We start from the raw sequence: 15,147 nt of genomic DNA on the forward strand, positions 1-15,147 counted from the left end.
CTTGTCATATGTTTACACCACTGTGAAAAAAAAACAACACGATAATACGTATGGATACACATACACACACACACACACACACACACATAGGAGTACCTCAACTTTTGTCCTGCTTCTTTTGAGTCATAGATATTGCACAGATGGAGAGGTCCCTCATATCCAGCCGCGTTGCACAGAGCTTTATGGAACTGAAATTGCACAATGTAGCTGATGAAGTACCTGTTCGTACAAACAAAGGGAAAATACAAATTCGTTTGATCTGTTACAAGTTTTCGGCTGTTTCTCTGCGTTGAAGGTTATCATATACCTTATTTCGACATTTTGTTTATTCATTTGTACAAAGTTCTACTCACCCTGAATAAACCCATCTTCATTTTTTTAAGCGGTTACAAATTTTTTTAGTAATTAAAAGGCTATTGACGATAAGGTCTTCTTGCAAAGGCAGCGTCCGGAACGGGTATTATATACAGTGTACTTACATAGCGGAACCGATACGACAGCATGAAAGGTAGCCTGAAATTAATATAGACGTCAGTATATCATCCGTTGTGTGCAATGCATTCGCGTAGTTCAACATCAAAGAAGCTATGATAACATGTTTACTTTTGAATGCTATCGCAGACTATCTATTGAGACCTACGTCTATGCATACACAATATCTTTTTCTTTTCCAAGACACTTTGAACAGACGGAATTAGAAATAATAACCTCGTTGACTATATTGAATTCAAAACTTTGCATATAATTTCCTAGACGACCTGGAAAAAAAGTTACCTATTTCTATTGATGCAAGCCAATAACTAGACTCTATATCTGGTATCAATATTTAGTAAGGTACTGCCAAGGCAGGAAAGGTTCAATTAATTTTCCCGGTTGCCAGGAACACTATTCTTGTCAACGTATGGCAAACCGATCTGTTGGGACCTTAGAATATCAGAAAGTGATGTATCGAGTCACCTGATATAGGGCGTGCCAGACGCCACATGAAATTTCGCTCCCGGATCGAAATCATCTTGTTGTCTTGGTAACGGGCTTTTCACACCTTGGTATCGTTGTCTGTTCATGATGCGATATCGCAAAAGAGAAAAGGGACAATAATAAAAAGTAGATTTTGAGTTAACTCTGATAAACATATTTCAAAACACCATCAACTGATCTCCTGATCTCCACTTCTGTCATTTCATTTTTTTTTTCTCAGCGTAAAGAAGACATTGCCTTTAAATCCAAAACCCAGGTGGCTGTATCTCACACATACTTGAAAATATATTCGTTTGTCAGGCCCTTTGAGATTTATGTGGTTCGCATTAAATCGTCGATCAGTGTCATCTTTTTCTTGTTTGTTTCTTTGTTTTTGTAAATGTTCTGAAATGTCACCAATTAACGGATCTACTGTTACTCCACTGTATTATGTTCTTCACATACAATTTCCTTAGTTTGTCTGTCTACTTTTATACACAATAACTTTATTAATCAAAAAGTCTAAGCTATATACTGAAATCATTTCTAAAGCATTTAGTCTTGCAATGAGTTTTTTTTTTGTTCATTAAACACTTAAAATAAAACAACTTTAAACAAACGTGTGCGAGCATGCACTTTGCATTGTGCAGGTACAAATGTCATGGCATAGTCAGTCACAATTCACACATTATCATTAATTATTGACCTGAATGAAATCCATAAGTCGTTTGCGCACATATGATTAAAGGGATGGTACAGTATTGGCGGAGATGAGAATCGGGCTTTTAACTTTTTGCGAGATACCAAGAAAACACTTACAAAACAGTACAAAGCATACCATTCTCAGACGAATTCAAAGTTTATTTGATGAAAATCAGTTTTGTAATGGCTGAAACATCCAAAAATAAAGTAAAACAAAGCGATCGTAATAAATGGTGGGTCCCGCCTTTTATTAGAATCGCTGTTTTGGATATCTCAGCCATTTCAAAACCAATTTTCATCCAATAAACTTTGATTTCCTCTGAGAATTGTATGCTCTTTTTCATCTAGTGGTTTCTAAGTATCTCAGAAAAGTTAAAAGCTGAATCCTCACCTCAACCAATACTATATTAATCAAAATTACATGCTCTTTCATATTTCATAAGATGTTTTTCATTATCGTTTTTTCATTATTACCATAAAATTTTAGAAAGCTGAAGTTAGGCCTCAACCAAAACTATACAAGCCCTTTAAAGTGAAAAGCCAGCCCATGTCCGTTTCACCATGGCACACTCAGAACTTAAAAGTAGTATCTATACTGTACTTAGTAACAGTATTTAAAATCGGACAGAGAATAAGAGAGTTTCAACATTCTGAAGTCAGACAGGTTTCCCAGAAACATTTAAATTAGTCACAATGGGGTATGCAGTAAGATTATACATGACGTCATCACCTCACGAGACTCCCTCTGCGGGTGAGCTGCACAAAATTCTTAAGTTCCTTCAATCAACAGGCATCAATCATATTCTTCATATTCTATTCCTACATTGCATATTTTGCCGAATGAGCAAAGGGTTTCAATAAGGATGGATGACTTCTAAAGGAGATGGACTCGTATAGAGACATCTAAGGCAAGCAGGAAAACTGCCAGGTGACGATGCTATATAACCACATCAATTTGGCTATCATCGGTTTGACACAAAATCAAGTTCGCGAAAATGTTTGAAACTCTAAAGCATTAAGCTTACCTATTTCATTTTTTAGTGTAATGGAACTTCTACCGATATCTTTTTCTTTAATTTTATCCTGTCAAAGATATTCAAGCTTATGGAGCATCGCATGCCACTTTTTTTTTTCCAAGCACTCACCTCATTTCCCACCAGGCACTGTTGTAATCCTGCGGTTCCACTTCTCCTCTAAACACCTTCCATCGCCACTTGTCAATAAGTAGCCCAAAGGGAAGGAAAGCAATCTTGAAGAGTGCCTTTTCCATAAGAAAATTGATGGTAGACTCTGTGAATGTCAAAAGCACATTAAAAGTTGGTCCTTAGTAATGACATACTAGTACTGGTGAAGGTGATAGGCTACTGTCACAACCCAAAAAATCAGCCTGCTCGGCGACCGGTCGGCGAGTTTTTTGCCATTTTCGGTCGATAACCTGTCGGTGACCGACCGGGAACCGCTGATTTTTAGGGCATCGCTCGGTCGCTGCTGACGTTTTAACGCGGAGTTCAAATTTCGGCGGCGCGGCCCAAAATACGATCAGTGTCCGAGAGGCAACCGCCCAGGCAACGACCTAATCGAGAGGTCGCCGTTGAGCAATGTTGAGCGATTAAGCAGGGGCGGATCCATGAATTCCATAGGGTTTATATTATCTCCTTTCGTCAGGGATGAAAATGCTTATGAATTTTTACAGAGATATTTATGTGAAAATTCATAAGCACTTTCATACCTGACGAAGGGGGAGGCCCCCCGAAAATTTGAATTTTGAATAAAAACCAAGGCAACTGGCATTTAATGCATTCCTCTATCGCAACATTATATATATTATTATTATTATATATATATATATATATATATATATATATATATATGTACATATATATATAATGGGGATGCAAATTACCACGGTTTCTGATGAACATATCAATAACGTAACATGTTTCCTCTCTCCTTACCGTAATCATAGTGAGGTTCGCTTAGGAGTCCAAGGCGATGAAAATAACTGGGCGTGGCCGCTGAGAGGGCGATGGTGTCCCCAATGGCTTCGTGGAAGGCAGGATTGGCTCCAGATCGGAAGACGATGTGCTGTTTAGCATACTGAAGGAAGTACTGGCAGTGTCCCATTTCGTGGTGTACGGTTAGCAGATCCTCCATGGTAACCTCTGTGCACATTTTGATTCTTGAGGGAAAGAGGAATGATTATTTATCACTCAGTAATATTTTGTGTTGATGTCAGTTGTGATGCATCCATTGGTAACATTTAATTAAGAAATAAAAGTTAAATCACTGCATCTGGAATTACTTCCGAGAACGGCTTCACGTTCGATCCTGGAGGCTACGACAGCACTACTGGTTTGGTGGCTGAAAACGTCATTGCCGATCGGCGCAGACGTTATTGTTCGGAGTCAGTCGTCGAGGAAATTCCTTGTATAGGTTATGGAGTAGTTCACGTGGGAGAGGTTGTTTCGACGCCATTCATTGCCAAGAGAAAAGGGTTGCCAAGACGATATTACATTAGTAAATATAAGCAGCCTCTTCATGGGCGCTTGTATTCGCATTGAAGCCCAGGAACATGTTTTCAGCCGTAATCTCCCACCTGAAGACCGCCAAAGATAAGTTCAAAGATAAAGATGTGCTCATCCTAGAGCACAAAAGTACCGATCGCTTGAGAGGAGGGTCCGGGAAGTTGTCTATGTCAACCCCAAGAACCCGCGACTGGCAGTGTTGACTGGTACACAACCTCTCTCGGTTGCACACCTCCGTCGATTGTGCCTCCGGCACCGACCGTCAACGACATTTTCCCGCCACAAAATCAGACGAGCTGATTAAGCGTCCAGGATCGGAAACCGTTCTCGAATAAGACAGAAAGTCCAAATACAGTGATTTGTTTTTGTTTGTGAAAATCTTGTTTATGATAGTTAGGTCATGTTGTGTAACAGTACTTTATGTGAAGTAATGAAGTTGCGTTGTGTATATTAATGTTAATTACAAATTATACATGTTTGCCAAACTTTTGGCAATCGACATACGTCCAAATATATTGAGCAAGTACGAGAACATGTCCCTCAGGTGAGGGGGGGGGGGCACTATATGCTACACCCGGTCGATATTCGTGAGGTTGTGATATTTCGCCCTTCGAATTGCCACCACTGGATTCTTTTGTCTTTGCTGGGAATTAATTATTTGCGAAAATACAATCATTTAAAGTCAGTTATTTGAAAATATAGGCGTGCACATGTGGATTTTATCCTGAAATCTGTGACGGACGCTCCAGTAAGTCATTCAGCTTAAGGTAGGGGAGTCTGGGAGTGTATAGCAATCAGAGCACTATAATGTTAAGCATATCATTTCATTTTGAAGTCGACTTCATAGACGAGGAAAAATCAAACAGAACATTGAATATTTCATAAAACTGGACGAGATAGAAGAAAATGTTACATTTTGTAATGACGCAGTGATGTTGGTTTATACAATCTGTATACGCAGATGAGAATACGCTGATGAGCTCATCGACTAATTTTCCTAGCTTGACAAGGATGGTATAGTATTGGTTGAGCAGGAGATTCAACTTTTAACTTTTGTGAGATATTACTATAGAAGCCACTTTATAAACTTTTAAATAGCATACATTCATCACACAAACTTTGAATTCCACTTTGAATGATGTGCTCTTCCATATTTCATAACAGTTTTCCCCTTATCTAAGAAAATCATCATCAAAAGACGTTGGAAACCTGACACTCTATCTCAACCGAAACTATAACAACCTTTAAAACTGCGATTGCCGTTCAAAGCAGGAAATATTTTAATATGTCTGCATAAACCACATTGGATTTAAAGAAAAATCGTGCATCCTGTCAAGTAAGACTGATAGTCAATTCAACCCCCCCCCCAAAAAAAAAAAAAGACATACGGAATTGTGTTGCAGATATACATTCACTTCGAAAGGAAACTGAAATATATGCTTCCGAGACGTTGCAATTATGGAATAGTTTTTTTTTTCTCAATTTCTCTTTAACTTTGCACAAAACTATAAAGTTCTGTGATAAGTTCTTGTCGAGAAGCGCAAATAAGCACTCGGTAATATTATCATTTGTTATTGTCATTATCCTTTTACCAGTATCTATTACTATACAGTATGGTTAGCATCTCTGTTGTAGTCTAGGTGCAAAGTTATCAGACGGTTCTTTATTTCCGTAACCTTTAGTTTGAGGTCTAGACTTTAAAGGTAGGGTTTACCATTGGGAGCAGTGATTTAAGAACTGTTCGAGTTATCACATAATTTATGATGCATATGGGTACGTCAATTGTATCACAAAACATCCTATCATAATTTGTACAAATTTCGCAATAAATATAAGGGGATATCACTATTATTTCTCAATAAACCATAACTGTAGACGGTCTATTCTAGAAGCAATTTCATTACAACTATTGTTCACATTTTGATGCTCTTTGTTCGCAAAACATTCTGTCACTTTATTCAATAACTGGACAATAGAATAATCAACAGAGTGTTTATTTTGTCTAAAAACCGAATTCGTTAGGGACAAGCAAAATGATTGGTATTTAGAAAAAATACAACTGTTTGCGAATAAATTTTTTCTGAATTTCAAACATACAGATTAACATGGATATTGGTAGATGACATGTCAAAAATGAACCAGAAGGAACGTCTTTAAAAAAAATAGAATCACTTTAGCTATCTTTTCTAAGGACATTTTCCCGTAAAAATAGATAAAATGAAAATGTGTTTATAGAGGTGTAACTAACATGCTGGAGATAATTATATTCTTCGGCAAATACACGCTAAGTCCGTCATGTTTCTTCCTCATCTGTTAGGGTATCCAAGAAAATTGTCTTTTGAAAATGCGGAGGAAGAACTTTGTTAAACTTATGTTGGAGTTGTTAACAAAATCTGATGCTAATTTTGTTCCTATATTAGCACAATAAGCATGAGAGATGCCATTAGGTTCTGTAAACTCTATCATTACCATAATACTGAAACATTCTCCTTATTTTTCCCTGTAATTTCTTCCCATAACCAAACCATTCAAATTGTTCATGTTGTTTTCAGATTTCTGAGAATGATTCATCTTATACGTGACAAACGAATCAGTCTATTCAGTTTAGTTCGATATTATTGTACTTTATCAGAATCATAATCATATTGAGTAATAACTGCTTTTTGATATAATTTATAACCTGTTTTTGTTTGAACTGATAATTCCCTATAGTGAAAGAGTGTTTAATCAATGGTTATTCTTATCATAATGAAATATAAGCATATCTAAGAAAAGATTGTATGCCTTATCTGCATCTTATTACAGAATAAATCACTCCAGTGTTCCTGAGTTATATCAGATTTTAAAGATTCAATATTCTCGTCCATTTCTTTTCTGTACGATCTATGTGTTGCTGTTTTGTTCTTATTCTTTGTTTGTCAATGTATAGAAAGATTGTAAAAGTGGGCAGACGATGATCAGACAATATACCATTGATGAAGTTAATTTGGAAAAAAAATATTCAAAAGTGTTCTAGAATTTTGCATTATTCTTGTGAAATTTTTGATCATAATGAGAATGAAAAGCAAATGATGTAAATATATATTATTAAGTGGCCACAAGCTTATAGGCTCTTATGTGTCGAATTTTCTCACTTCGAAGTGTTGTAATCTTTCGTTTTATTTTCAGAAGTTTAACAAATCCAAATTCCCAAAGCTGATTTAAAAATGTATTGGCTACATTATTCGGTGGTCTGTGAATAACACCAACTGTGTGTTCTTATATTTTTCATCAATAATTTCAACAAATATGTCCTCATAGACTTCGATGTGAATGATAGATTACATTGCTTCTTGAGCCTTTTCTTAAACCATAACTCATTCACGTGGAAAATGGCCACCCCGCAATCTCTACCGGTTTTACGATCAAAACGGATCAATTAACAATAAAAGGATAGGCCTAGGGGAGATGTGACATGTTTCCGTTATACCTATTTCAGTCGCGGAGACGTCTCCAACATAAAAATGTCTCACCAAGGAGACGTCTCTGAAACGAGTTATGGCAGGTGCCAAAATTTCAAATATGAGGGAGCCGTTGCAGGATCACCTGACTTGATCTGGGCAGGATGTCAGCACGCAGATAGGTCACGTGGTTTTCAAAGTAGATAGGCCAAACAGCGTCAAATAGAGTCGCGGAGCTCCGCGACCTCTCACCAGTTTTTCTGGTCTCCAGCGCAGGTCTCGGCGACGTCTCTGAGACGTCTCTGAGACATCGCGGAGACGTCGCGGAGACGTCTCAGCAGTCGCGGATATGATTAGTCTCCGCGACGTCTCCGCGACTGATGGAGACGTCTCGGAGACGTCGCGGAGACTTCGCGAAAAATCGAACATGTTTAGATTTCTTGCGACTAACTGGCGACTAATCGGAGACTGTAAATTTCAGGAGACGTCTAGCAAAATCTAGAGTCGCGAACTAGTCGCAAACTAGTTGCAAGCCCGGTGAGATACCCCCTTGAGTATGATAACTACTAAGTAACTGATTGCGACGACAATGAAAAAAAAAAATCGCAGAGCCAAAGAGACAGAGAGAGAGCGACAAAAAAAAAAAAGAACGAACAATGCATGCTGTGCGGTGAAAGCAGGCTCACGCAGATAATGGAGACAACACACCCTCACACTTACATGGGCACATAGAGCTTGGCCTTCTCGCTGATACACGTACGTCAGTACAGTGCGCACTTGGTAGGCCTACTTTGCAATACATGTCAATCAGACACAAAAATATTATTGACTCACTTTACTTGATGTATGCAGATAAGGTGTAAGAACAGAGCTGATCTCTTCGGGTGGACGAAAACTATTCTTTCGTAGAAGTAAACATCAGGCAAATCAGTGAGTATCCTACTTGTTACAATCGACAATGATTTGAATTAACAGTTCATAAACCATACAGATTGTGAAGAAATTATATCTAAATTGCGATCATAATTCCCGGTCCGTCGTAATCATGGCCGTATCTATGGTTCCGAGAACATCATGAATGTAAAACCATGATTACGATTTCAGCAGGGAGGTGGGAAGAGAATGTGTGTACAATGCGTATGTGTGCGTGTGTGTGCGTGTGTGTGTGTGTGTGTGTGTGTGTGTGTGTGTGTGTGTGTGTGTGTGTGTAATAGCTGTTAAACTGTGTGTCTGTGTACATCAAGCATAATACTACTAGTAGAAGCTCACTGCTTGCGTTGTGTTCTAACTGCCTTAGGGCGTTTAGACATGTAGCTCTGTACTAAGTATTTACCGCTTGTACCGTAACGCAGTATCCACTGACACACAATCAATTGGGTGGGCGGCTTGTAGAATCATGTACCAAGTGTTTCTAGTATTGCGTGCTCTGTCTCTGCATGTAGAGGCTAGTCCTATTCCTGAGTACACTGGCTCTGGATAAAACGTCAAGGTTACGCATGGATTGGGCATTAAAGAATCATTGATAAATTGCGGGAGAGTACAGTGATGCATTAACTTATAACTGAATTTTCAATGCCTGTAACTGCGTTTGGACGAGGACAAGCAATCCATTGCATACTGGTGGTACATTGTGGTGGTATGATACAATGTAGTAATTTATCATAATGTTCAGATATCAATGCTAGTTTTGAGACCGCAGTTCATCTATTATACGTCCAAGCATTAAAGACAGACATGACAGATGTTGCAATACTATTGTCGAGCCCACTCCATCCATATTACATAAATGACAACTTTGTCTAAGTATCATTTTTACTAATATATTCCTCAGTTCAATTAATGAAGTTGCGATGAAAAACGAAAAAAAAAAGAGCAAAAATCACATTCAGTTCCATAATCCACATTGTTGGCCTCCGTTGTCACCCGTTCAATTACTGTATGTTACCACAGGGCCTAATAGGCCTAATAAGATTTTTTTTTTTTTATTGACTCAAAACTTTCCAAGAGTTTGTTTGCAAAAACCGATAAGTCCATATTTGTCAAATGGAGATATTTGCAATTAAAGGTCAAGAAAAATAAAGAAAATAATGAGAAATTGTTTGCTTCTTTTGACCATAACTTCAAAAATGTACCTTTATATGTAGTGACCAATGTATCATTTAAAAGGTATTATTTTGTACTTTATGACATAGATCTTACTTCAAAATCTTCCAAAATGGACTTATCGGTTTTTGCAAACAAACTCTTCATAATATTCCACCACGATGTGCACTAGGTCATTGACATGCCTCTCGCGAGGGAGGGACATAACCTTCGCTCCCCATTTCGGCCCACCTCCATAAACGTATAGTAGAGACCTATACACAGTGAAAGATGCACACTCTGAACAAGAGGTGATAGATACCATAATTCAGTCATTCACTTGTCTGAATATCTATTTTTATATGTTTTTTTTTTATTATTGCAAATTCAGTCATTCATTTCATTTCATTTATTTATTGTCCATAAAATGGAATTTTTTTGTGATTCAAGTGGCATACAATGTACATAGATACACATATATAAAACACCCATTCCAAAATGAAGTACAGAAAATATAACAACACACATCCTTAATTCACATAAAGTAACACAGAGAAACTTAACACTCAGTAACGAAATATACATCCATGACATCCAGTATTGCACCTGGTTTTTTTTTTTTTGTGGGTTTTATATATATATATATATATATATATATATATATATATATACATATATATATATCTGTCCAGGCCTTATATATATCAGCAGTTGTAAAATACAATGAAATACAGGGGGAAAAATAAGGCTGATGCAGCACATGCAAACAAAATACTGACATATCATCTTAATATTCAAAAGTGTGCGCCAAATCGTTGAATTTCAGTTGAAAAGCTCTTTCCCTCCCCCATGTCCCCTTTCCACCCCATCCATTCAATCGATCCACATTAGTGCAGTAAAAGACGCACATTTAATCTTCTATGCTTCTTTGATTAAAAATTTAGCGGACATTCCACCAAAATTGTGCACCAGATCATTACATTTTAGGAGGATCGCAAGGGCGGTGGATACGTCCCATACCTTCTTGCTGGGTCCCTGCGTTCCCTCGCTACTTGTTCGGTTATTCGCAGAATGTGATATTTAGACTTCGAATTTTCAGGTCCCCCACCCCTCCCCCCCCCCCCAAAAAAAAAAAAAAAAAAAAAAAAAGTAAGATGAAATCGCCACCACTGGACTCTTTGGTTCTGGGCGGGAATTATGTCGATTATTTTAGATAATAAGTCATATCTTTTTCATGCTTGAAGAAAAAAAAAAACCAGGAATAAATGCAGCTCATTTTTTTAATGACTTTAACTTGTCTGATCGCAGGCTACCATGAACCTTTTGCAAGGCATTCTTGAGAGGAGACTACGACTACACCATGCTGTTTTCTTCTCCTTCACAATGATGAATTTCATTCTCTGCTGCCAGGCGTGTTCATGTATGTCTTACCCTGAAGTCTGTGATGGAAGCTACAGTAAGTTATTCGACTTGTTAAGGTATAAAGTGGAGTCTGGGTAATTCACAACAATCGGAGCAAATCTACATAGCTTAATATACCATTTTAATTTTGAAATTGAGTTCATACACTAGATAAAATCGAGCAACACAATAGATATTTCATAAATTCACAGGAAGCAGTGGAAAGTTCTTCTTGATTTAATGACGCAGTGATGTTGGTTATTATACGCAGATCTAAAACTAGGAATATCGTTATACAAAGCATGAAATATATTCAAATATGTCTATAAACGACCTTGAACAAAAGAGTCTTGCATGCTCATATCTATATATAGTAAACTGATAATCACCCCCTACACCCCCCCCCCCCCCACACACACACACACATTTACACAATGTGCTGATGACAGAAAGAAACTTTACCGAGAACGTTGCCTACAGGGCAGAAAATGAAAACAAAAAATCATGTTTGTGGAATATATTTGAAATGATATGATATATTTGACCATGCCCTACAAAATCAACAAAAAAAAAACACCAAGAAAAAATCAAAAAATAAACGTATAGTTGATGGAATTCCAGTTACCTGATGTAGTACATGCATGCCGTACAATGTTATTTTGTCATTATTGTTTCAGTTGAATTGAAATGAATTGACTGTATTGATTTTTCAATTGAGAAGGAATTAATACTTATATTAAGATGTTGAATTATTTTTACGGTATTTTGGTAGCACAATAAAAAATTAGTGGTACTTATTGCTTCCAAACAAACAGTATTTGAAGGAATAATTTCAACCAGGGAGGCTCACCTCCCTGTTTCAACTCAATATGGCAACGCATCTGGCACCGATGACATCACTTATTCAGTCGACGTGACAAACATAACCAAGGACGTCGACAACAATTTGACACCAGGAGTCATGGTGAACATCTCTACTGGAACCCATACGTGTGGCTTCCCCGACCTTGAAGTGAACTCTACGGTTCTCTTTAGCAGTACGTAATCGGCCACTCATTTTTCGTTACCATTACATGTAAACTACATTACGCAGATCATTGCTGAACTATATAGGATATTTGTAAGAATTCAGCTAATAATAATCTTCAGCTATATTAAAGCGTTATAAAACTAACAATTGTTCGTCACTTAATATTTTCCTACCTCGCTTTTTCGGAAGATAAGTGTGTCATTATTGTCATTCTGTTTTGTATATCTTCCACAATATATCATACTTTCTTAAGAATGTTCGGTCATCACGTATATAGCCATTATGTTATTTGCTATTATATTATAGATTGTTGTATTGCGGGTTTTATGATTTTCGTGTCCGCAAGCAAGCACGCATATAGTTCCAAAACTTCTCACGAATGTGGAGTCCAGAGTACGTCGCAGTCCAATGCATAATATAGCAATGTCGCCTAAAAATGACATTATAAATGCACGTAAACGAACATCAAAAGTGTGTGCGCTGGAATGCACAGTGTGCCAATTGTCCATTTAATTCAAATTAAATCTAAATCTACTTCAATTTTTTCGATGGAATATAACATTCACTACATTCCTTTTTGTAATAGAGAAATTGTATGAACGAGACATTGTAAAAAATGTATACAACAATATCAAAAGTTAAGAATGCACCCATTCTAGCTGACAGTTTGATTAACATAATGAATGGATGCTCCTTCTTATTCTCTCTCAGCGTACTAAATATTCTCTTGTTTCACCTTCTCCTTCCCAATTCCTCTCTCCTCTATCTGTCATCTCAGCAACCCGTGATAGAGACGGTAGTTACAGTTACTCTATTGACAGGTGTGGATCTGTTGTGCTGACTCCGGACAACGAGGAGTACCGCGATCTGACCTGCTCCGCTACGGCTTTGGGCACTGCTACGCCCCTTCTCCTACTCGTCTGCAGCACACTTGCAATGTGGCTCCATTCGCAGCCGTCCAATTGATTCTCTATGCACTTTCCATCGCACTCAAGTCAACTCAATGTTATAGGGAAACCTGTCATAAAGTTGTCGATTAATTTTTCTCATAATTGATCCGGTCTTTTGGTAAACTGTTAGCCATACACAATAGCAACAACGAAATTTCTTACAATAGCAGCTGAAAGCAAGAGTTTGGTATATAGGCATTTTGTCTGTGGGAGTACTGTGCAGCAGTTTCGTTTTGTTTTGTTTTGTTTTTTAATCTAGAATAGTGACGTTTTTGTGAGAAAGTGAAGAATATTATAAAGCTTCAAAAAGTTACGGGGAAATGGAGAAATCTGGTTCCTGAGTTGCTCGTGGTGCAATACTTTGGCCAACTCGGTGTAGTTCTAATGTCCATGACATTTTAACATCCTCACTGCTGTATCGCAGCCTCTGTCACGTGTTTGTAGAGATACGTCCTTAAGTAATGGAAAGTGGGACTTATATCTACTGTTACTGATTTCATCTATTGATTTCAGAAATAGGTTTTGAAAGTATATGTTTTTACAGAAACATTTCTATCATTTTACAGTTTTAGCGTATATCATGAGTTCACTACAGAAGAACAGGATATTATAGAACTATTTTGTATGTACTCTGTATTTCAAGTACGCGTATATCTGTCGTTCCTAATTTCCTGATTTATTTTCTGGTTATCCTTTATAGTGTTGTTTCCTCATGACGCACTGCATAAAAGATATACAAATTTTGATTACAAGGACCTCTGAAATGCTATCATTGTCTATCAGATAGTAACTTTACTAATTTTTGAATGTGTTCGAAGTTAATTTCTTCCGAGATGATTTGATTTGATTCAAGAATTAAAACATGACATACTCTGTGCCACAGAATAATAAGGTGAATATTGCAGAAACATTTAAAGTCTTGATTTTGACCGCATTCACAGGAAAACAACCCTTGAAATAAAAAAAAATGCAAATAGTAAAAAAGAACTGATGGTGTTTTTTTCCCCCCGAACTATAGACAGTCGGATGTCGTAGTTTTAAAATATGTATCATGAACAATCATATGAATATTCATGACTAAATGTATGCTGGAATCCTACAAACAAACACGAGAAGTAGAAGTAGAAGTTTTCAATAAACGCCACATGTTTTATCGGTGCCATTTCTTTCCATCGCCTTATTTGCCGTAGACACATTTCATTCATGTTAGCTAGTGATCCTCCGAGATCATTACAGCAGATATACTCTGCACTCAAAAATGCCTGTAAGTAGTTATACTTAACAACTTAGCAATTCTGCGATACTCTTTTCGAGAAGCGAAAAAAGTCACTGTTATCGTTTTTTTATCATGTAATGTTATTGTTGTTATTGTCATATCTATGTTATCAGTACTATTACTATTGCAGTATGGTGATCATATCTGTTGTAGTCTGTGGAGTGTAGTAGCATATGTTATCAGACCGCTCTTCATTTCTGTAACCTTTTATATGCGTTCTAGACTTTAAAATGTGCGACGTTTTTACATATATGATGCACACGGTATATGCAATGATGTTTATGATCTGAAATGTAACTACATCTCATATCAATTAACATTAATAACAACAGGGTACACTTGTATATCCAGTTGTATTTTGTTTTCGTTGTTGGTGTTGATGATGTTGTTGCCCTTCATTATGATAAGACAAGAACGAAGTTTAAAACATTGAAGATCGATTAAAGCGAGTGTGGTGACGTTAAAATAATCAAACATTATGCATCAAATTACCGTAATGAAAACTGAATTTTTTGCATGTCATTTGTCTACACACACACACACACACACACACACATACACACATATGACATGACTATTTTACTTGCTATATTGTAGAACTTATACGAAGAGAGAGAGAGACATTATTTACATTTTATAAATATGCATTTCTCTGCGAAGGAATTTAGGGTCATAGACTTTCAAGGGGGAGGAGGAGTCTTGTCAAGTGACAGTGTTTACACTATAGAGGCATCTGATCACTAACTTTTCACACAGTTTCCATACACCTTCTACTGTACAGTCA

At 37.1% G+C, this 15,147-nt stretch overlaps 2 protein-coding genes across 3 annotated transcripts in view; one reads left to right on the top strand and one right to left on the bottom strand.

Annotated features, from left to right (window-relative positions):
* LOC140237928 (angiotensin-converting enzyme-like protein Ace3) overlaps positions 1–15,147 on the bottom strand; it is a 49,297-nt gene that overhangs the window by 6,056 nt on the left and 28,094 nt on the right. Inside the window, exons 8-11 of the mRNA XM_072317857.1 lie at positions 3,615–3,838; positions 2,805–2,949; positions 958–1,056; positions 97–219 (exon numbers count right to left, since the gene is read on the bottom strand). Coding sequence (XP_072173958.1) covers positions 97–219; positions 958–1,056; positions 2,805–2,949; positions 3,615–3,838 — 591 coding nt within the window. The remainder of the gene's footprint in view (positions 1–96; positions 220–957; positions 1,057–2,804; positions 2,950–3,614; positions 3,839–15,147) is intronic.
* Positions 8,426–14,699, top strand: LOC140237522 (uncharacterized). 2 transcript variants are annotated; one of them, XM_072317454.1, is made up of 4 exons: positions 8,426–8,554; positions 11,015–11,162; positions 11,923–12,144; positions 12,916–14,699. In XM_072317454.1, the coding sequence occupies exons 2-4, from the start codon at positions 11,021–11,023 to the stop codon at positions 13,101–13,103; spliced, it is 552 nt and encodes a 183-aa protein (XP_072173555.1). In that variant the 5' UTR covers positions 8,426–8,554; positions 11,015–11,020; the 3' UTR covers positions 13,104–14,699. The 2 variants fall into 2 exon arrangements, with proteins under 2 accessions (XP_072173555.1, XP_072173556.1); XM_072317455.1 differs by having other exon boundaries at positions 12,016–12,144.

The sequence above is a fragment of the Diadema setosum genome, chromosome 14 (assembly GCF_964275005.1).
Source record: "Diadema setosum chromosome 14, eeDiaSeto1, whole genome shotgun sequence".
Classification (NCBI taxonomy): Eukaryota; Metazoa; Echinodermata; class Echinoidea; order Diadematoida; family Diadematidae; genus Diadema; species Diadema setosum.